At 50.6% G+C, this 21,214-nt stretch overlaps 1 protein-coding gene and 1 long non-coding RNA gene across 2 annotated transcripts; one reads left to right on the top strand and one right to left on the bottom strand.

Moving 5' to 3' along the window:
- Window positions 1–470: 470 nt before the first annotated feature.
- On the top strand, window positions 471–10,834 carry LIPG (lipase, endothelial). The gene is made up of 10 exons (XM_014960799.1): window positions 471–631; window positions 744–946; window positions 2,238–2,417; window positions 3,536–3,647; window positions 4,599–4,823; window positions 5,420–5,662; window positions 6,754–6,874; window positions 7,437–7,655; window positions 8,643–8,735; window positions 10,429–10,834. Exons 1-10 carry the CDS (start codon window positions 529–531, stop codon window positions 10,448–10,450), a joined length of 1,521 nt encoding a protein of 506 aa, XP_014816285.1. The 5' UTR covers window positions 471–528; the 3' UTR covers window positions 10,451–10,834.
- On the bottom strand, window positions 4,570–15,037 carry LOC106899127. The gene is made up of 4 exons (XR_001414023.1): window positions 14,916–15,037; window positions 13,842–13,894; window positions 7,524–7,636; window positions 4,570–4,689 (listed from the first exon to the last, which is right to left on the bottom strand). It is a non-coding gene; the product is annotated as an uncharacterized LOC106899127 (long non-coding RNA).
- Window positions 15,038–21,214: the final 6,177 nt, after the last annotated feature.

The following is a 21,214-nucleotide window of genomic DNA, read 5'->3' as shown; positions in this document are numbered from 1 at the left end:
AACGATCCCTAAATCAACCAACTGCCCCTTCCTGCAGATTTGAAGAAAAAAGCATGTGGATAAGGATATGTGCTCTAAAACAATCCCTAAATCAAACAAATTCCCCCCAAACTCCTCTCTGGAGTGGAGCTCCAGGATCCACTTAAAAAAACACAGGGGAGTGTTAGTAATTTTGTAATTAATGTTAGTAATTTATTAATTTTTTTAATCTTTTCCCTTTGCTGGCTGCAGGATTCCTGAGACAGAAGCACCACTTGGGGCTCAGCTTTCCTGGAGCCCCTTCCCCCACGCGTTCCCACGGGCCGTCCCCCTTCCCCATTCATCTCCCCCGTGACGTCAGGGAGGGCGTGACCAATGAGAGCGGCGCTTCGGGCCGCCTCCGCCTGACCCCGCCCCATCGGGCCACGAAGCCCCGCCCCCGCGGGGCCCCTTAAAGAGCCCCCGCACGCCCGCCGGGCCCCACCGCCCTTCACGTCCCGCTTGTCCCTCCGTCCGTCCGTCCGTCCTCCCGTCCGTCCCTTCCGAGCGATGAGGAGGCTCGTCCTCCTGCTCTGCACCGGCGTGACCTGTTGCATCGCGGCGGGAGGCGCTCCGGGGGGAGGAAGAAGAGGAGGAGGAGGAGGAGGAGAAGGTGAGCGAGCGCGATTCCACGCGGGTCGGGGGGTGCGCGGAGCCGGGGTCCCCCTCTCCCAGCTGAGGCTGAAGGTCTTCTTTGCTCACCCTTCCTCTTCTCCGCTTGGTAGATGCCACCGAGCCCGAGCTGGTGGAGGAGAAGAGGGAGCGTGTCCCGGTCTCCAAGTCGCAGGTGAAGTTCAACCTCCGCTCCTGGTGGGACGGCGAAGAAGAAGAGGAGGGTTGCCCGCTCGCCATCGGCCACCACAAGCGTCTGGAGGAGTGCAAGTTCAACGTGACGGCCAAAAGCTTCTTCATCATCCACGGCTGGACGGTAAGGGGTGGAAGGAGATGCTGAAGAGCTCGGGTTGTCTCCTTAAGAGCGTGCGACCTGCCCTGGAAAGGGGCTGTGGCTGGAGAATGCGTGGGATTTGGGACAACTCCGTGGAAGAAGGAGAAGTCCTTGCTTCCGTGGGGTGGTGGGAGAGGGGGACAGCTCCCAGGGCAGCAGGGAGAAAAGGAGGCTGAGGGGAGACCTTCTCGCTCTCTCCAACGCTCTGAAAGGAGGGTGTAGCCGTGGTCTCTTCTCCCGGATAACAAGTGATAGGACAAGAGGAAACGGCCTCGAGTTGCACCAGGAGAGGTTTAGGATGGATATTGGGCAAAATTTCTTCATGGAAAGGGTTGTCAAGCCTTGGAATGGGCTGCCCAGGGCAGTGGTGGAGTCACCATCCCTGGGGGGATTTGAAAGCTGGGCAGACGTGGTGCTGAGGGACATGGGTTAGTGGTGGGTTTTATCAGAGTGAGGTTGATGGTTGGACTCGATGATCTGAAAGGTCCCTTCCAACCCAGACGACTCTCTGATTCTATAATTCTATCTTTTGAGTAACTGCAGCTTCTTGGCAGCTGCACCTGAGGTCCCTGGCGTGGTGCGATGGGGTTGTGAAATCACCTGACTCATTTTGCACCTGCCCAAGATCATTTCACGTCCACGTTGGTGGGACTCGATGATCTTAAGGGTCTTTTCCACCCTAAATGATTCTGTGTCCATCCACCACCACTGTGGAAAAGGGACCTTGAATTTCCCTAAAATTCATCTGACCAACCGTTGTGAAGGTGGCCCTTGGCTTGACACACGTATGGACTTTCCATAAGTGTCCATGGTCTTCACTTCTGCCACGTGGTCTCCTCGATAAAGAAACAGAGGGCAAGAGAGGCTTTATCAAGCCTTCTTCTCCCGCCTTCCATGTGGCCAAGTCCTCCTTCCGGGGACTTATCAGCTCTGCCAGGGCTTACGCAAAGAGCGGTGGTGCCAGGTCTGGAAAATAATTTTGCCACCCATCAACATTTCTGAAGGTCTTTTGGCAAAACGAGCGATAAGGTGGCAATTAACGAATGCCTCCCCCCTCCTGCCTTACAAGGCGAGGTGGTTAATTACTCAAATCTCTCAAAACCTGTTTTTCTTACACCATTAGCGCAGGGCTGAGAAGTTGCGGGGCTTGGAGAGGAGCAAGCACACAGCTGGAGGACAATATGTAAATGCTATGCAAATAACTTAACTCCGAAAGGGGTGATCTTGGTCCCCGGGAGCTGGAAACCACCACCTGAATCTCTTTCCTTCTTAGATGAGTGGCATGTTCGAAACCTGGCTGGACAACCTGGTGGCCGCTCTTCAGGAGAGGGAGAAGGACGCCAACGTGGTGGTGGTGGATTGGCTTCCTCTTGCCCACCAGCTCTACACCGACGCCGTCAACAACACCCAGATTGTTGGAAAAAGCATAGCGAGGCTGCTCGACTGGTTACAGGTAACGTGGCTCTGTCGTAACCCTCCACCAGGAATGGTTGCACAAGTAGAACGTTCACCAGCTCCAGCCCCAGCCAACGCTGGTGTAACCCCAGGCTCGGTGGGGTGATGGCTCACGGAGGTGGTGGGATGGCTCAGAGAAGGTTCTGTGCTCAACCCTGGTGCTCTCCTGGGAGATGATGCTTGGCAGCACGCTGGGATGGGTGATCAGACACCAAATGGGAGGACAATATGTAAATGCTATGCAAATAAGTTAACTCCGAAAGGGTGATCACGGTCCCCGGGAGCTGGAAACCACCACCTGAATCTCTTTTCTTCTTAGATGAGTGGCATGTTCGAAACCTGGCTGGACAACCTGGTGGCCGCTCTTCAGGAGAGGGAGAAGGACGCCAACGTGGTGGTGGTGGATTGGCTTCCTCTTGCCCACCAGCTCTACACCGACGCCGTCAACAACACCCAGATTGTTGGAAAAAGCATAGCGAGGCTGCTCGACTGGTTACAGGTAACGTGGCTCTGTCGTAACCCTCCACCAGGAATGGTTGCACAAGTAGAACGTTCACCAGCTCCAGCCCCAGCCAACGCTGGTGTAACCCCAGGCTCGGTGGGGTGATGGCTCACGGAGGTGGTGGGATGGCTCAGAGAAGGTTCTGTGCTCAGCCCTGGTGCTCTCCTGGGAGATGCTGCTTGGCAGCACGCTGGGATCGGTGATCAGACAGCAAATTGAGGAGTCCTTCCTCCTGCTTGAGCAACGTGACCTTAGGAGGTGGGCTTTCTAAGTCAAGAAGGTGGAAAAGGAGAAGGAAAAGGCCCAGGGGGCTCCACTTGAGTCCGTGGCCAGTACTGAGGTCAACCTGGGGAAAGGCTGCTCCAGATGCTGCTTCAACAAAGACTATCATAACTAGGGTTGGAAGCTGGGTACTGTGGTTGGGGACAAACCACCAGTGGCCTCCAAAGCCTTCAACTTTTGAGAAAGCAAAGAACGAAGCATGTTTGTCTGCCCCCTCCCTCCAGCCTCTTCCTAGAACTGGATTTGAGTCCTACGACGCCCTGAAAGTCGGTGGGGGGGGAAAAGTCATGGGGGCAAATTATATCTTTCTTTTTTTTTCCCCCTCCTTGCAGGAGAACCCGCTCTTCCAGCTTGAGAATGTCCACCTCATCGGGTACAGCCTGGGCGCCCACGTCGCCGGCTTTGCTGGTAACCACGTCCACGGGACAATAGGCAGAATCACAGGCAAGTGGCTTTTTGAAGTCATCTCTTACCTTCCCCCAGAAGTAGAGGGTTTCCCCCAAAAGGCTCGTTTCCTGCAGTGCCTCCATGTTGTTTTGGGCTCGCTCAGGTGGAAACGAGGAGCTTCCTACCTGTGGTGGCAGCGGGGAGCGGGGGGCTCTTCGTGTGAGAATGTATCTTCATTTTGAACCCCAAATGTAGGGGAGGTTCAATGAAAAAACCTTTCAGAGGACAACCTGATCTTCAGTAGTTTTGAAGTTACACGTGGGGCACGGTAGAAGGGGTTGCATTAAGCATTTAAATGTGACACCGGCACTAGGAGTTCCTCAGAACCTCCCCAAAAAATATCTCAAGCAGGAAAAATCACCTAATAATCAAAGTTTGGGGATGGCTCAAGGGCACAGCTTTGGGTTGGAGGTGAGGCTCAGAGAAAGTCCCAAACCCACCACGGGATGCAGGGATTACCTTGGATTAGAATCATAGATAGAATGGTTTGGGTTGGAAGGGACCTCAAAGATCATCTAGTTCCAACCCCCCTGCCATGGGCAGGGACACCTCCCATTAGAGCAGGTTGCTCAAGTCCCTCCATATGGCCCATCTCAAAACAGACTAAGCGTAGCCAGGGCTGCTTTGGCTACCAACAGTCTCTGTGGGGTGCCAGACCTCTTCTGCTGTTCAGGCACCTGCCACCTCTTGAATTATCTCTCCACCATCACCTAGCAAGGACTCATTGTGTCCAACAGGCCATCTGAAGCCACCCCTGTAGAGCAAACTGGTGCTCCTACTGGGCACCAAAAGTGGTATGGGACACCTTCACCTCAGTGAAGCCCACAGTGAAGAGAGCTTGAGGGACAGTATCTGTGATGAAGGAGGGACTGTCCATGTAGAACCTGGTTGGGAGGGTTCTAACCCAACTTCTTACCTGGCATCTTGTGTACTTCTCTCCAACACCAGGCTTGGATCCGGCCGGCCCTATGTTTGAAGGAGTGGACCCCAGCAAGCGCCTCTCCCCCGACGACGCAAACTTTGTGGACGTCCTTCACACCTACACGAGGGAAACGCTAGGGCTTAGCATTGGGATCCAGATGCCTGTAGGCCACGTTGACATCTACCCCAACGGGGGAGACTTCCAGCCTGGCTGCGGATTAAGCGATGTCTTGGGAGCAATTGCCTATGGGAGTAAGTTCTCGTTACTCATTTTGCCTCTGGTCAAGGTGGCTTCCTCCCAAATAGACTTAGTGTTGATGCTGGAGGATGATCTGATTTACAAGAGCAGAAAGAACCTATTTTTTCCTTCTAAACTGGCTCTACAACTGGAGACAGTTGGTAGAAAGTAGACCTGCTTTGAATTCTGAAGTAGCACGTTCTCACTCTAACACCTGATCATAAACTATGGTCTTATGCTGGGTCTAGAATCCTCTTTAAAGCTCTCTCCATGGTAGAGACTAAGTGAAGGGTCCTCTCCAAGTGTCTTCTACTAACCTCTTGAATTGCTACTGCTTGCAAAATGGTTTCAGTTTGGCCACGCTCAACTTAACATTGGGCTACAAAGAAGCTGTGGCTGCCCCATCCCTGGAGGGGTTCAAGGCCAGGTTGGACGGGGCTTGGAGCAACCCGGTCTGGTGGGAGGTGTCCCTGCCCAGGGCAGGGGGGTTGGAACGGGATGGTCTTTAAGGTCCCTTCCAACCCAAACCATTCTACGATTCTGTATCTTACCAGCTCTGGGGTGATAAATGCTTAAATAAAATGTATCCCTTGCAACTCTGCTCCTCCAGCCATTGCTGAAGTTGTCAAATGCGAACACGAGCGGTCTGTGCACCTCTTCGTGGACTCCCTGGTGAACCAAGACAAACAGAGCTTCGCGTTTCAATGCACCGATTCCAGTCGCTTCAAGAAGGGCATCTGCCTGAGCTGCCGGAAGAACCGCTGCAACGGCATCGGCTACAACGCCAGGAAAACACGCAACAAACGCAACAGCAAGATGTACTTAAAGACAAGAGCTGACATGCCCTTCAAAGGTATGACATCCCCCTTTGAAAGAGCACAGTCTCTTTTAGGTACATGCCCTTCAAAGGTATGACATCCCCCTTCGAAAGAGCACAGTCTCTTTCAGGTGACCCCACCCGGAGTCCTGTGTCCAACTCTGGAGTCCTCAACACAGGAAGGATGTGGACCTGTTGGAACGGGTCCAATGGAGGGCCAAAAAATGAGGGGCTGGAGCCCCTCTGCTGTGAGGACAGGCTGAGAGAGTTGGGGGGGTTCAGCCTGGAGAAGAGAAGGCTCCAGGGAGACCTTAGAGCCCCTTCCAGCCCCTCAAGGGGCTCCAGGAGAGATGGGGATGGACTCTGGATCAGGGAGGGGAGCCATAGGATGAGGGGGAAGGGTTTGACACTGAAAGAGGGGAGATGGAGATGAGATGTGGGGAAGAACTTCTTTGGTGTGGGGGGGATGAGAGCCTGGCCCAGGTTGCCCAGAGAAGCTGTGGCTGCCCCATCCCTGGAGGGGTTGAAGGCCAGGTTGGAGGGGGCTTGGAGCAACCTGGTCTGGTGGGAGGTGTCCCTGCCCAGGGCAGGGGGTTGGAATGGGATGATCTTTAAGGTCCCTTCCAACCCAAACCATTCTGTGATTCAATGATCTCTAAGAGCAGATTCCAAAGTCGATGTTGGGAAAGATGTAGAGGTGGAAGAGCAGCATCACATCAAAGCAGTGTTGCACCAGGCATTAATTTTTTGCTGTTACCCACCTGCATTGCCATCCTGTGGCATTATCGTGCTCTGTCCTCTATGTAAAATCAAGAGGACTCTGCCTTTTGAGTGGGACTACAGCTTACAGATGTCCTACTTGCAAGACCACCCCAACCTTAGAGCAGTGGGATGTTTGAGGAGCTCATCTCAGAGGGGACCTGCTGCTGTTTTTGTATGAAAGTCAGCTTTGTAATCAGTAAGGGCGGGGAAAGGATCACAGGAACGTGATCCACATGCCCAAATGTTGCACAGGAACGTGTCCAGGTGCTTTCAGAATGTCTCCAGAGATGGAGACTCCACCACCAGATGCAGTGTTGACTCTCAACCAAGTTGGTTCCATCAATGCTCTCTTTGTTTCTCTCCAGTCTACCATTATCAGATGAAAATGCACGTCTTCAGCTACAAGAGCCTGGGAGAGGTCGATCCCACTTTCGCCGTCACCCTTCACGGCACCAATGGAGACTCTGAACCTCTCGCCTTAGAAACGTAAGCAAGCTGGGTGGTTGTCCCTAAGAAGGCCACCAGGCCTAGACAAGGTGGCATTACCCTTTTCTCCTCTGGTGACGCTAACGTCACACCTGAGCCTAGCAGCCTGGCTTCATCCCTATTCAAAACCCCTTGTAATCTAGTAATTTAATTATAATTTATTGCTGAGAAAGCAATTTGATGTGCCCTGTCCTCCACATTAACCTTCATGGCTCATTGTTGATGTACTTTCTTTTGCTTTCCCCCCTCTACCATTTGGATACGGTCTGAAAACACCCACATCTCTGGAGGCATCGCTGACCTCCTTTAGCCTCTCCCAGAAGAAACCCAAGGCATGAAAATTCCCCTTGAAGCTATGGAAGGCTGGCTGAGCCAACTCCATATTGCATTGAACCAGCTAGCCAAGCTCACTTTCATTAGGGTAATCAGTAATTAGCTGGTGACAGTTGAACTTGGAGCACCTGATAAGCTGCAAAGGGCTCTTTAGCTCCTTGCCTGGAATGAATGAGCATCTGGCACGGTTCCATCAGGAAGAAATGTTGAGTCTCTGCTTGTCTTTCAGGCTTGATCAAATCGGCCTAAACGCTACCAACACCTTCCTGGTCTACACGGAAGAGGACATGGGTGAACTTTTAAAAATAAAGCTCACCTGGGAGGGGACAACTCAGTCGTGGTACGATCTGTGGAAAGAGCTGAAGAGCTACTGGTACCGGCCGGCGAAGTCCGCCCAGGAGCTGCACATCAGACGCATACGAGTGAAATCTGGAGAAACACAACAGAGGTAATAACTGCACGTGAGCTGACTCGAAACTTCCATCAAAAGGAGAAATATTCAGAATATAGCAAGAAAATTTGGGGGTTTTGATCTTACTTGGTGTCCTCAACTGTCTTGAGTTTTTAGCGTCACCCCAGGAACACTCCCCTCGTGGTGTAGGAGAGGGGGCTACTCACCAGCGTGAGGTTACAAACCAGGCTTTAAGCAGAATTAGTCATCATAGAATCATAGAATCATTGAGGTTGGAAGAGACCCTTGGGATCATCGAGTCCAACCACCTACCCTACTCTACAAAGTCCTCCCCTACACCATGTCCCTCAGTACTGCATCTAAACGTCCCTTAAACACATCCAGGGACGGTGACTCAACCAGTCATCAGATCCGAGATGTTCTTTTGCTTTATTTAGATGCTGTGGCACCGTCTTGCCTGTCCTCGGGGACTAAATTAGCTACTTCAAGATGGTTTAGATCATACTCGAAGGCTTCAAGTACCAATAGTGTCAAAAATAGCGAAGCACAGATGGGCATGACTTATTTATGGGCATAGTGTGCTGATTTGGCACAAGGTAGACCTAAAACTCCAACTGGTAACACGGTGACACCAACTCCTTAAGAGTTACATTGCTCCTTCTGAGGTCTCTGTGGTTGGAAAGCCACCTGAGAAACCAAGGAGAAGGAAAGCTGCCCAGCGTGTCGCACCACGCTCCCAAATCTTGTGGTAACGTTGTTCTGAAGGTGACCCAGATGCGTCAAAGAACAGCAGGTTGATATTGATGACTTCCCACATTTCTCAGGGCTTTAAATAAGCAGCTCCTGTCATCTGTTAAGATGTTCTGCATCCTAGTTTCATCCTAGTATCGAGATGATGCTCCACAGGAAGGATGTCAAATCAACCAACGTGGCCTAGAATTAGCCCCAACCCATATTACGCTGTGTTTGATAATTGTGGAGACCACAGGGTACCTTCTCTTGACTTCTGATTCCTCCTCCTAGGTTTGCTTTCTGCGTGGAGGACTCCCAGCTGACCAGCATAGTCCCTGGCAAAGAGCTCTGGTTCGTGAAGTGCACGGAGGACTGGCAAAAAAGGTAGGAGAGAAATCCCACCTGACGCACGCAGGTGGAACCAGGTGGTTTTTATTGTTTACACTCCTAGAACCTCTTTTTCTTATTAAAAAAAATAATAAATTCTAGCCCAAAATCCCCAGCTATTAGCCTTAATTTTCCTCTATGTCTTAATGATGATATTATCCTCACTTCTGGTCTTGGTTTGTCACCTTGTCCCTTCATGACCAAACATAATTCTTAGGCCTAGAGGACCTTCTTGCTATCATGGTAGATGCTAAAAATGAGGGGCTACCAATACCCAAGGGTCCATGCAACAGTGGAGAGCTAATTAGAGGCACCTATTAATCACCCTGTAAAACAGAGGAGAGCTGGGAGTGCAGGGGATTGCCTCAAAGGTCGTCTTGGCCTGGTAGAAGGTCTTGAGCTGCCAAGGAAGATCTTGAGATGCCAAGAGATCTCTTGATCGACTTTGGGCTCAACTACATGAACAAGACACAGCTGAGGACTTACCACGGTGTTACAGTAGTGACTCCTACTGCTTCATCTCTGGGCTGTGCTCATCTCCTCTGGCTCCGTTGCCGGAGGACCTCAGCCCTTCTGAACCTCTGTGGGACTTTCCAACCACTTAGCATCAGTCCTCAGAGCGTGACTTCCAGTCAGTCTGGTCCCAGCAGCGACAGCTTGATTGCTTCAGACCATCTCTAGTCATGTTTGGAATGAACTCCTGCTCCTTTGACTTAAACGATGGATCTCCTCGAGATGAAGCCCAGCCTTTTGGCCTCTCTTAAACTTCAATTTGTAAACTTGGAGCTTTGGTGCTTCTCAGCCGGAGACGAGAAGCCTGTTAGGGCCAGCAACGCCCCGTGGAAGCCGTGCTTTCCACGACCTTCTTCAGCTGAGGAACGTGAGCTGGTTCCGTTCCAGGGTTGGCAGAAGCCACCAAGCCGCGCTACACGGAGTATCAAACAATTCTGTGAATGAAAAACCAGCCCCAAAAAAACTTGTTTGCTCTGCCACAAGCCGTGAAAGATCAAGTAAACACTTCCTGCAGGTACAATAAAAGGCAGGTTTGATGTGCTCGGTGACCTCCATAAAACAGGATTACTGGCACACGGGCCCTTCCTCTTTCTTCCTGGAGTGTGGCTTTTGCAGGAGGTGGAGGAGCAGATCTGAGCTCTAAAGTGTTATGTTTTCTAAGAAATGCTCCATCCTCCCAGAGATCACGAGCAATGACTTGCTCTTCAGCTCTCCGCTCCTGCCAAGTCACTGGAAGATCAATCTCCAACTCAGAGACAGAATCACAGAATGATATGGGGTGGGAAGGGACCTCTGGAGATCATCTAGTCCAACCCCCTGCCAAAGCAGATCCACCCAGAGCAGGTCCCACAGGAACATGTCCAGGTGGGGTTTGAATGTCTCCAGAGAAGGAGACTCCACCACCTCCCTGGGCAGCCTCTGCCAGGGCTCTGCCACCCCCACAGGAAAGAAGTTCCTCCTCATGTTTAGGTGGAACTTCTTACTTGTGTGCATAATGTCTGCTGCAGGCTCTTCTGGAGTAGCTACAGGGCAAAGTGCTGCTTTGACAAAATAAAATACCAACCTGCACTGTCTAAACCTGTTCTTTGTGTCCCAGAGTTCCTTAAAAATCCTTTATTACTCCTCTTAACATCTGCATTTAACTAGATTTATTTTTTTCCTCTCTTGTTTTTTCCAGACGTGTCTCAAATTTGCTCTGAAGACTCCTCTGAAGACGCACAACCGAGCAAACCTAGATGCATGAAGACCACGCAGGTGGCAAGATGCTCTGGCAAAAAAAAAAAACCTGGCTTGGTAGCACTTAAAGCAACCAGCTCCTCAGGAGTAAACATCTCGGATCAGATGGAAGAAACCGAGGAGCAACTGCTGGACTGTGGTCCTAGACGTAGAATAACTAAAAGCAACGTTCTCCCTTCCCCAAGGAGCCTGGTTTGTGTATTTAACCTTACCTTGACCTGTTAAACGCTGCGTTTCCTGCCCGGCCTCCATTAACCAGGACTACAGATGAGATCTTCACAGATCTAGACCTCAGCAATGATCTTCTGGTCCTCCTGCCCAGTGGAGTTGAGAAGATAACCGTGCCAACGTTCAGTGGAGTTGAGAAGATAACCGTGCCAACGTACCCACCACCAGACTCTTGGTGCCGGAGCTGCTAAGATCAAATTAGCCTCTAGTGTAGGAGTTACTGTGGGTCCAGTAGCGCTGTGGGCTGTGGGAAGACAAGACCAGCGTGGGTCAAGTGTGGGGGGGTTGTTCAGGGGAGGGGTGGGAAGAAGCACAGTGTCACTTAACTTCAAGTTGTCCTTTGCTTGCCTTAAATAATCCGTTCTGTGTCCGGCTGATACCGAAATCTCCATGTTTTACCTTAGAAGAAGGTAGTGCTCTGTCCTCCCTGGCCCTAGAGCAGAACACGGTGTAGGTGATGGTGTCCTCCTCGCTCCCCAGGTGTCGGGGAGGTGGAAGGTATGAACTGGGTGGTGTCTTCTGGAGAGCTTTGCACCAGTCCTTTGAACTACTGAGAAGGCCTTTCCCTCTGTTCAGATGCTGTCGTGGTCCCGGTGCGTAATTCAAACCTTATTTTCAAGCAAAGTATTTAACTGAGCCAAAAATCCTCATTGCCACCACATCCTGGTTGGATTCCCTGGTGCCAGATGAACTTGGCTTGGTCCAAGTTGAAAAGAATCCCTACGGCCGTCCTTTTTGCAGCAGAGTGGACCTCGTCAGAGGTGAACTAGATATTTTGGGTTTGTTGTTTTCTTTTCCCCCCCTTTTTGGAAGGGGACTCGGTGTAACGACTCTTGAACTTTGGGCAAGCAGAAAGGCAAGCTCAAAAGATGGAATTTTTGAGTTCTGAAGACTTCTCAAGTCCTTCTGAGGCCCTGCAGTTCTCCGGGTTCTTGTAGAGCTTCGATCCAACCAAAGCAAGCACATGTGGAGATTTATTATATATATTTTTGCCTTGGGTAAGTATCTGTGACTTGTCACCGTGCCATACTATAGAGTGGTTTCAAAGCCCTGTTTGTATATTGTGGTTTTTGTATGACTTCAAAAACATAATTTATTTCTCATATTGTACATATGTAAAGTTTTAAACGTTTCGCTTTTGAGTAACAGTTTTTATAAGCCTGAAGACAAAAATAATAATAATAATAAAGGGCTTTGTAAAAATCACTGAAGTCTTGCGATTGATCTACCAACAAGCGTCGGCAGAACAGCCTATGGCCATCGTGTCCCTGTCCTGCAGGTCACCAAGACCAGCAGAAAGAGGAGGGGAAGGTGGAGCAGCACCCAGGGAGGTGCTGGCAAAGTGGGTGCCCTTATCCAGCACCCTCTTTCCACGTCCTCTCCGGGCTCTGTTGCCCAAGGTAGGCTTGTTCCCTCCATCCAAGGACCACCAAGCATCTTCAGGAACGGCCCAAAGCCACCTCACGTGTGGCAGCTCCCAAAATAGTGCTTTGCCTTTGCCTGACTTGAATAGTTCACCAGCTGGTGAATACTTTTAAAAAAACTTCCCCAAATCTGATCATTGGCTGAGTTTTCCCAACAGCCACACCATCGAGGTCTGGAGAAACCCTCTCCGGGCTTTGCATGTCCCCGCCACAAATGGGTGGCACAAGTCCAACAGCAGCAGCAGGACTTTGCAAACAAAGTAAATACCTTCACGCTCTGAAAGATTGACATGAAATGACTTCCTTAACCTTTTCCTACAAAAAAAGCCCAGCAGTGGCTGGACTGCAAGGAAAGCTCACAGGAGAGGAGGAACAGGTCTGTTGCCCAAGGTAGGCTTGTTCCCTCCACCCAAGGACCGCCAAGCATCTTCAGGATGATGATGACCACCAAGCTCACAGAAGAGGAGGAACAGCCCAACAGCAGCAGCAGGACTTTGCAAACAAAGTAAATACCTTCACGCTCTGAAAGATTGACATGAAATGACTTCCTTAACCTTTTCCTACAAAAAAAGCCCAGCAGTGGCTGGACTGCAAGGAAAGCTCACAGGAGAGGAGGAACAGGCTGCAGTTCTTTCACATGGTCATAGTTTGGGCTGGCCACTATCAGGAAGAGTGTGGCCAGCAGGACTGGGGCAGTGATGGTCCCCCTGGACTGGGCACTGGTGATGTTCCACCTTGAGGGCTGGGTGCAGTTTTGGGCCCCTCACCACAAAAAAAAGACATTGAGGGGCTGGAGTGTGTCCAGAGAAGGACAACGGAGCTGGTGAGGGGTCTGGGGAACAAGAATGGTCTTCTGAGGAGCATCTGAGGGAGCTGGGGGTGTTCAGCCTGGAGAAAAGGAGGCTGAGGGGAGACCTTCTCGCTCTCTCCAACTCCCTGAAAGGAGGGTGTAGCCAGGGGGGGTCGGTCTCTTCTCCCAAGGAACAGGCGATGGGACAAGAGGAAACAGCCTCAAGTTGCACCAGGGGAGGTTTAGGATGGATATTGGGAAAAATGTCTTCATGGAAAGGGTTGTCAAGCCTTGGAAGAGGCTGCCCAGGGCAGTGGTGGAGTCACCATCCCTGGAGGTATTTAAAAGCTGGGCAGATGTGGTGCTGAGGGACATGGGCTAGTGGTGGGTTTTGTCAATGTTGGGTTGATGGTTGGACTCGATGATCTCAAAGGTCCCTTCCAACCTGGACAATTCTATGGTTCTATGACAAATGACAGATGCTCTCTTTAGAGAAGAGAGAGAAAGAGAGACTTACAGTATGAAAAGAGGGGAGGTTTAGGATGGATATTGGGAAAAATGTCTTCATGGAAAGGGTTGTCAAGCCTTGGAAGAGGCTGCCCAGGGCAGTGGTGGAGTCACCATCCCTGGAGGTATTTAAAAGCTGGGCAGATGTGGTGCTGAGGGACATGGGCTAGTGGTGGGTTTTGTCAATGTTGGGTTGATGGTTGGACTCGATGATCTCAAAGGTCCCTTCCAACCTGGACAATTCTATGGTTCTATGACAAATGTCAGGTGCTCTCTTTAGAGAAGAGAGAGAGAGAGACTTACAGTATGAAAAAAAACTAAACTAATGAATAAATACCAATAAAATAATAAGAAAAATTGATAATATTACTAAGAAAATAATAAAATATATGGACATATACAAACCCAATATCGAGCTCCTGGGATGAGGGTCACATCAACCAGCAGGCACTGGGAACCTGTGCAGGGAAAACCCCCTCAGGAACCCACATCCACAGACAGAAGACACCCCCCTCCAGGCACCTGGCCCTTCACACAGCAAATGTGGGCTCCCAAACTTGTTAATTCTTGCTGCTGCCCGTTTTGTGGCCAACATCACACCTCCTGGCACATCAACACACAACCCCAAGTTGTGGGCCTGGTTGTGCATCAGGGATGTGAAAAAAACAAAGAGGAGGGCCCATCCACAAGGATGATCAGGGGGATGGAGCACCTCTGCTACAAGGACAGGCTGAGGGAGCTGGGGTTGTTCAGCCTGGAGAAGAGGAGGCTCTGGGGAGACCTAATAGCAGCCTTCCAGTACCTGAAGGGAGCCTACAGGAAGGCTGGGGAGAACCTGTTTAGAAAGGCCTGTAGTGACAGGACGAGGGGCAATGGCTTCAAGCTGGAGGGGAACAGATTTAGATTGGAGATTAGAAGGGGGTTCTTTACTGTGAGGGTAGTGGAGCACTGGAACAGGTTGCCCAGGGAGGTGGTTGAGGCCCCATCCCTGGAGATATTCAAGGAGAGGCTCGACAAGGCCCTGGGCAACCTGGTCTAGTTGGGGGTGTCCCTGCTGACTGCGGGGAGGTTGGACTAGATGACCCTTGGAGGTCCCTTCCGGCCTGGGCAATTCTATGATTCTATGATTTTTCTGAAGGTTCTGACGAATTTTGGGTCAAAATTTAGGGTCCCCTGCACCATGGGCCCCCCCCAAATCTGTTGCCAGGCAAAGTTGAGGCAGGACCTGCCGTGGGGCTGCCCCCCTGTGCTCCCAGCCCCCTGGCATCCCTCTCCCTCCCCCTTCCAGATGCATTCAAGGATGGCTTTTTCACAGCCGCTCCATTCAGCCCCCAGCAAAGGTCAGGCCGTGTCTCCGGAGGAACAATGATCCCAGCACAGGGAATGCTTTTACAGCCTCCTCACCCCCCCTCAAGCTCTGGCGATGGAGCAGTTTCACCAAGTCCACCCCAGCATCCCTGTTTTTGAAGGTAAGCTGACCTCAAAGGCTGTTTGGAGTTTGCTTCTCCCCCCTGTTTCGTCGCCTCACGTCACCCCTTCGGCTGTGAGGTGGGTCAGCAGAAGTTCCCTGAGGCAGGAGGTGTTGGCTGTCTCGTGTAGACAGTTCCCAAAAATTCCTAAAAAAAAATTAAAAATGACCAAACTTCTCAAAAGACAAAATTCTAGGCAGAATAAACTCAAGACAACAGCTGTGGGTTCAGGAAGAGAAAGACCAGCCACAACTTCTGGGGACAAGGACAGCACGGTCTTTGTGGGCTTCCCATCCTCAAATAACGAGGTGGCCCCGCTCCACCAGGTAAAGCTTTTCCAGCCGTTCCCCCAAAAGCAACGTCACCCAGAGATCGACCACCACCATCCAAGAAACCCAAGATCCTGCTCCTTGGGGGCCCCGCTCCACCAGGTAAAGCTTTTCCAGCCGTTCCCCCAAAAGCAACGTCACCCAGAGATCGACCACCACCATCCAAGAAACCCAAGATCCTGCTCCTTGGGGTAATTTTAAGTCCCTTGGGCTGCCCACATTCCGACATAAATGACACAGCTCGTCACCTTCCTCAGGAATCCCATCCAGCCCCCCAGCAGCGAACAGGAATCCGTGCTGTGGAAACATCAGGAGATGCCCAAAGAGATGGGTAAAGCAGCTTGACCCGGCGCCGACCCGAGTTTAAAACAAAAATCAGATTATTTTTATTGCTTGATTACTTTTTTTCCTTTTCCTTTCTCTGCCCTTTATGTTCTCACTTGTTTTGCAGCTGTTTCAGAAAGTTTTGGGGATGTTTATGGCAAACCCTATAAAGAAGCCACAAACAGAATCCCAGAATCCTCATGGTCGGAAGGGACCTTTGAGATCATCGAGTCCAACCACAAACCTTCAGAATCCTTTTCTTCCGACGTGACTCGGAATAAGATTGAAAAAAAGGAGGAAAAGGAACCACTCAAAATCCTGGCCACCTCTCCCAGCCAGCTGTCCTAATTACTGCCGACAGGCAAAGCAGCAGCTCAGACAAAGTAGGAGATGACACAAGACTTGGACCAAAACCTTCAGGCAGATCTGGTTGATCTTTTTCCTCCTCTCCATATGGCTTCCCGTATCCTGGCTTTGGCTGAAAACAGATGTATCCTCCCAAATTGGGAAGAGAAAGGCCGCGTTCAGCTTCGCTGGAGCTAAGCGAGGACGCGGAAAGAAACCTTACTCCCCTGCCATAAAAAATCTGCAGATGTTGATGAGAAGAAGATCCTCAGCTCTGCAGATTTGTCTGTGAAGCAGCCAAACGCGGCGGGGTCTTTGAATACCCCGTTACAGAAACACCCATGGAAAAAGCTGGATTTTGTACCATTCGTGCCCTGCCACGGAGGGAACTCCCGGCGACAGATGATCTCAAAAAATCCATCAAGTTGGCTAATAAAGCTTGGAATTTCTCTTTCAACTTCACAAGGGTTGGATTTGGCCGGTTTCCGGATGACTAAGGCTATTCAGAGAAGTCGCCGCTCGCTCTACAAAGGGTTCATTAGCCTTGACTTGCTCATCGAGGAACACGAACCCACGTGATAGTCATCACTAACCTGCCCCGCTCTGATCAGCAGAGCGCAAACCAGGGAAGGCCGGGAGGGAGAGCAGGAGGACTCTCCCCCACCCCGTGACCTGGCAATCCCTCCCCGATGGCCTTAACGTCCAAATAGCTCAAGTCAAACACAACCCAACCAACCGAGAGCGCGACAAGGCGAGCAGCTTTGCCTTAAGTGCGCTCCCCAAGCCAGCGACGGAGACAAACCCCAGAGGATCAGGAACAGCGTGGCGAGTAGGCCCTGAGAGGTGATTGTCCCCCTGTACTGGGCACTGGTGAGGCCTCACCTTGAGTACTGTGTCCAGTTTTGGGCCCCCTACCATAAAAAAGACATTGAGGTGCTGGAGCGGGTCCAGAGAAGGGCAACAAAGATGGTGAGGGGTCTGGAGAATAAGTCTTATGAGGAGAGGCTGAGGGAACTGGGGGTATTCAGCCTGGAGAAGAGGAGGCTGAGGGGAGACCTTCTTGCTCTCTCCAACTCCCTGAAAGGAGGGTGTAGAGAGGTGGGGGTCGGTCTCTTCTCTCAAGTCACAGGCGACAGGACGAGAGGAAATGGCCTCAAGTTGCGCCAGGGGAGGTTCAGGCTGGATATTAGGAAACATTTTTTCACTGAAAGGGTCATCAGCCATTGGAATGGGCTGCCCAGGGAGGTGGTTGAGGACCCATCCCTAGAGGTGTTCAAAAGACGGGTTGATGTAGTGCTGGGAGGGATGGTTTAGTGATGATGCTCCTTGTTTGTTGTGTGGGTGACTATTTTTGTCAGTGAGGTTGACGGTTGGACAAGATGATCTTTAAGGTCCCTTCCAACCTAGAAGATTCTGTGATTCTGTGATTCTATGTCTTGACCTTGGAGAACTGCTCAGCACGCACACCGTGCCTGATCTTCTCTTCCAAGCAGTTTTCACGCACAGAAAAACAGCTGAAGAGCTTCATAAAATCATAAATTGGCTTAGGTTGGAGAGGAACTTAAAAGATCATCAAGTTCCCACCCTCCGGCCGTGGGCATGGACACCTCCCACCAGACCAGGTTGCTCAAAGCCCCATCCAACTTGGTCTTCTACTTATTCAGCCTGATCTAAGATGGTCTACACCCCCATCCCCATAAAACATGCCAGAAGGTGAAGGAAACTGAAAATTAAAAGGGGAAAAAAAGAAGGCTCCTAAAGGCTTTTACAGTAGAACGTCTATTCTGAGGAAAGAATTGTGGAATAGTTTGGGTTGGAAGGGACCTTGAAGATCATCCAGTTCCAACCCCCTGCCCTGGGCAGGGACACCTCCCACCAGACCAGGTTGCTCCAAGCCCCCTCCAACCTGGCCTTGAACCCCTCCAGGGATGGGGCAGCCACAGCTTCTCTGGGCAACCTGGGCCAGGCTCTCATCACCCTCACAGTGAAGAATGTCTTCTCATCTCAATCTCTTCAGTTTAAAACCCTTCCCCCTTGTCCTGTGGCTCCCCTCTCTGATCAAGGGTCCCTTCCCAAAAGAAGCAACTCATTTACACACTGTTACATATTTGCCTTAATGATTCCTGTAAGCAAAGCGGGACAAATTAGCTCTCCTCTAAGTTGTGTCTGCAAAGCTTCCTCCCGGCCTAGAAGACGACGTCTCCAGCATCCTCATCCCAAGAACTCTGACCCAAAAGTTTAGGTTCACCCGCCGGGGGCACCGCTCAGTAGGACACGCACAAGGAGCGCAGCGAAGCACGTGCACGACTCTTCCAGCTGGGTTCCTTTTGAAATCCACAGGAGTTTTTCCTCAAATTTCAGCAGAGGGTGGGTTTGAAAACCAGGGAGAGATGCTGGTCCAGGAAGGTGGCAGAAGCCAACCCAATGCCAAGGTGAGGAAGATGCTCTGAGCTTTGCAAAACCGGTTACAAAAGGCGTAAATTTAGAAAAATTAAACTTCATCCCCATTTTTTTTTTTCTTTCCTGTTTCTTCTTCCCAGCATCCTCAGTTACTGGCCTAAATTCCTGTCTGAAGTCCAAGCCACACGCTGCCTCCAGTAACAACATCAAAGCCCTGACCTAGACCCATTCTGCGTCTTGGCCAACAGCTACTTAACGGGACACGATGAACTTTCTATCTAGTGCATCTTTCCAAAACCGAGCCAAAAGAAGCTCCGGTTTTTCAGTTCAATCCAAAGATCCTCAATTAACTTCTGCTGCTCTTTAATGAGATTTTAGTGTTCTTTTGAGTTCAATCCAAAGATCCTCAATTAACTTCTTGCTGCTCTTTAATGGGATTTTAGTGGTCTTTCAAGTTGTTTCTCCTTCCTTAAGAGGGAAGACCAGGAGAAATAAGAGGAGAAAACCTGCCAACTACGTGGGAGAAGCGACGAACCTGATTGTCGCAATGAAACGCTGTCAAATGAGCAAGGAAATAATTAAAAAAAAATTAAAAATAAAGCATCTGTGTTTCCTTTTCTTCTAATCTGTTTACTAAATAGTGGGAGGAAGCGAGGACAAAAATCAAATAGACTTACGATATTTAAATTGATAGTATCTCCTTAAGATAATAATCACGAAGACTAGAAATAACTGGGACGAGAAAATAACCAGAAAAAAAAACACAAACCCACAACATTTTGATGACCACATTAATACAAATCATGTCCTGCACAGGCCACCGGAACCAAAGCCAAGCTCTGCTGTTCATCACTAGTTTCCAAAAATGACGTGGAAGACAACTTTTTTAGTTAATTCTGCTCCTCTTATCTTGAAACTTGTGACACTCAACCTGCCCCCCCGTTTCTGGGGTTGGCTCCCACCCTCTCCCCAGTAGATCCATATCCATGTTCCTCCTTGCTTTTTCTACCAAGCTTCAGAAGAATCGGTCCCTTCCACCCCTGCCTACATTTGGAGAAACAGTGAACCCACCCCTACCCTCCAAAGGCTCAATATCTTCACCTGGAGAGAATTAACACCCCCAGTGGGTCCCAGTGCAATCCCATTGGCAGTGCCACAGCTGGGGTCACCCCTGGGGACAACTCCCCCTCTGACTCCAGCTCTTTCTCACTCTTGTCCTTCCACCTTCTTTGCTTCCTGTTGCTCACACACTATTAATTCCTCTCCACCATGAAGATATGCTCCATCCACCTGGTTCAACCTCACCGCTCCCAACCCATCCACCGACATGTCATTACCCAGGAGGTTCTTCCCACCACCGTTGCCACCACCTCACACCATAGAGTTTGGCCGAGGACAATCAACATTTCAGCTCACTCCAAAGCTCAGCCAACATCCTGAGCTCCTCCTCATCTTCTTCCCGTGTGTTCAGTCCCCAAGATGTAGAAGACTTCCCCTTCCATAGGTGAAGAATGGCCAGGTATAGAAGAGAATCCAAAACAAGCCTTGAAGTACCTGAGGATGAGTTGCTACCACCCTGGAGCAGAAACCTCACTCATGGCCCCAGTAACACCCAGGGTGAGACAGGCCTTAGTGAGTGGACAGTGATGTCCCAACCCTGGAAGTGTTCAAGGCCAGGTTGGATGGGGCTTGGAGCAACCGGCTCTAGTGGGAGGTGTCCCTGACCATGGCAGCGGGTGGAACTAGATGGTCTTCAAGGTCCCTTCCAACCCAAACCATTCTATTATTCTATGGGTTCCCATGTCCCTGCATCTCCAGAGCCATACATCAAAGCAGTAAAGATCAAGGAACATATTAAGATCAAGGAACATAAACAGCGAAGGAGGAGAACTTGCTCCAGCCAGGCCACCACCTGCTCCTTGGCATAACTCTTTGGGTGCTGGCAAGGCTGGAGGAGACGCAGCCCTTAGCTCTGCTTGTGCAGAGGCACTTGGAGCTCAGGCTTCTCCATCCCCATTCTCTCCTAGGACTTCTCAGAAGAAGTACAGCTAGGAGCCCCTCCTCACCTTCATCTTCTGAAGGCAAACCCCTCTGCTAAGCTTCCACAGAGAGGTGGAAGGCACACATGCATTTTTGGGCCCTGTCCCTCTTGGCTGGGTCACGCTCCTACTGGCAGTGGTGGCCACCTTGTAAACCCAACACAGTAAACACCTTCCAGGTGCTGTGGAAGTACCCACCAGGAGCTGTGACAACGGCAGCAGCCACCATGCACCCAGCCATGGTGGAGGCCACCAAATGTCAAGCCTTTTTGCCAAGTATCAGCCCCCTCTCCCTGGAAGATGCTACAGGAGCCAACCAGCACATCCCAAACGTCCAAGGCATTTACAGGGCTCCCTCTTCTGTATCTTTATGGATCTTGGCTTGAGTGTCCAGAAGGAAAAGCTACTACTCAACAGCAAGATCAACCTTTCCTGGGAAGTCCCTGAGATAAGCTGGGGTCACAACACTGGTTCCTAGCAGCAACTTGGGAAGGACATGAGCGAGAAGACCTCTCCTCCTGTGTCCTTCTCAGCTATCATCAGCTTAATTTGGGGCCAGTTTGGGAATTCAGAGTGAAGGATTGTCCCCCTCCCCCAGCCAGGCTCCTTGATGCGCTTGGAGGCATCTGCGGTGGTTGGACCTCTCTGCTCTCTCCTTATTAATTTGACTTTTTTTTTTTTTAATTAGGATAAAGCCACCTGCAGCACCCATTTTTCCACCAGCCAGGAGAACTGAAGCAGCTGCTCCCTGTCGGGGGCTGATTTACACCTTGGGCCACGTAAGCGTGTTTGTTTGTAAACCAAGGCTGATTTATCCCTCTTATTAATTCAGTAGCCTTCAGAAGGCCCACCATTGTCAGCCCCTTTTATTT

Source organism: Calidris pugnax, unplaced genomic scaffold (assembly GCF_001431845.1).
Source record: "Calidris pugnax isolate Ruff unplaced genomic scaffold, ASM143184v1 scaffold150, whole genome shotgun sequence".
NCBI lineage: Eukaryota > Metazoa > Chordata > Aves > Charadriiformes > Scolopacidae > Calidris > Calidris pugnax.
Note: the sequence above shows the minus strand (reverse complement) of the source record. Positions and strands in the feature narration are given on the sequence as shown.

Bases quoted from the DNA above. Each gene is read 5' to 3' on its own strand.
- LIPG (XM_014960799.1), top strand. From the start codon at position 529: ATGAGGAGGCTCGTCCTCCTGCTCTGCACCGGCGTGACCTGTTGCATC. The intron at 5,663-6,753 runs GTATGACATCCC...GTTTCTCTCCAG, and splicing joins AGCTGACATGCCCTTCAAAG to TCTACCATTATCAGATGAAA. The intron at 8,736-10,428 runs GTAGGAGAGAAA...TGTTTTTTCCAG, and splicing joins ACGGAGGACTGGCAAAAAAG to ACGTGTCTCAAATTTGCTCT.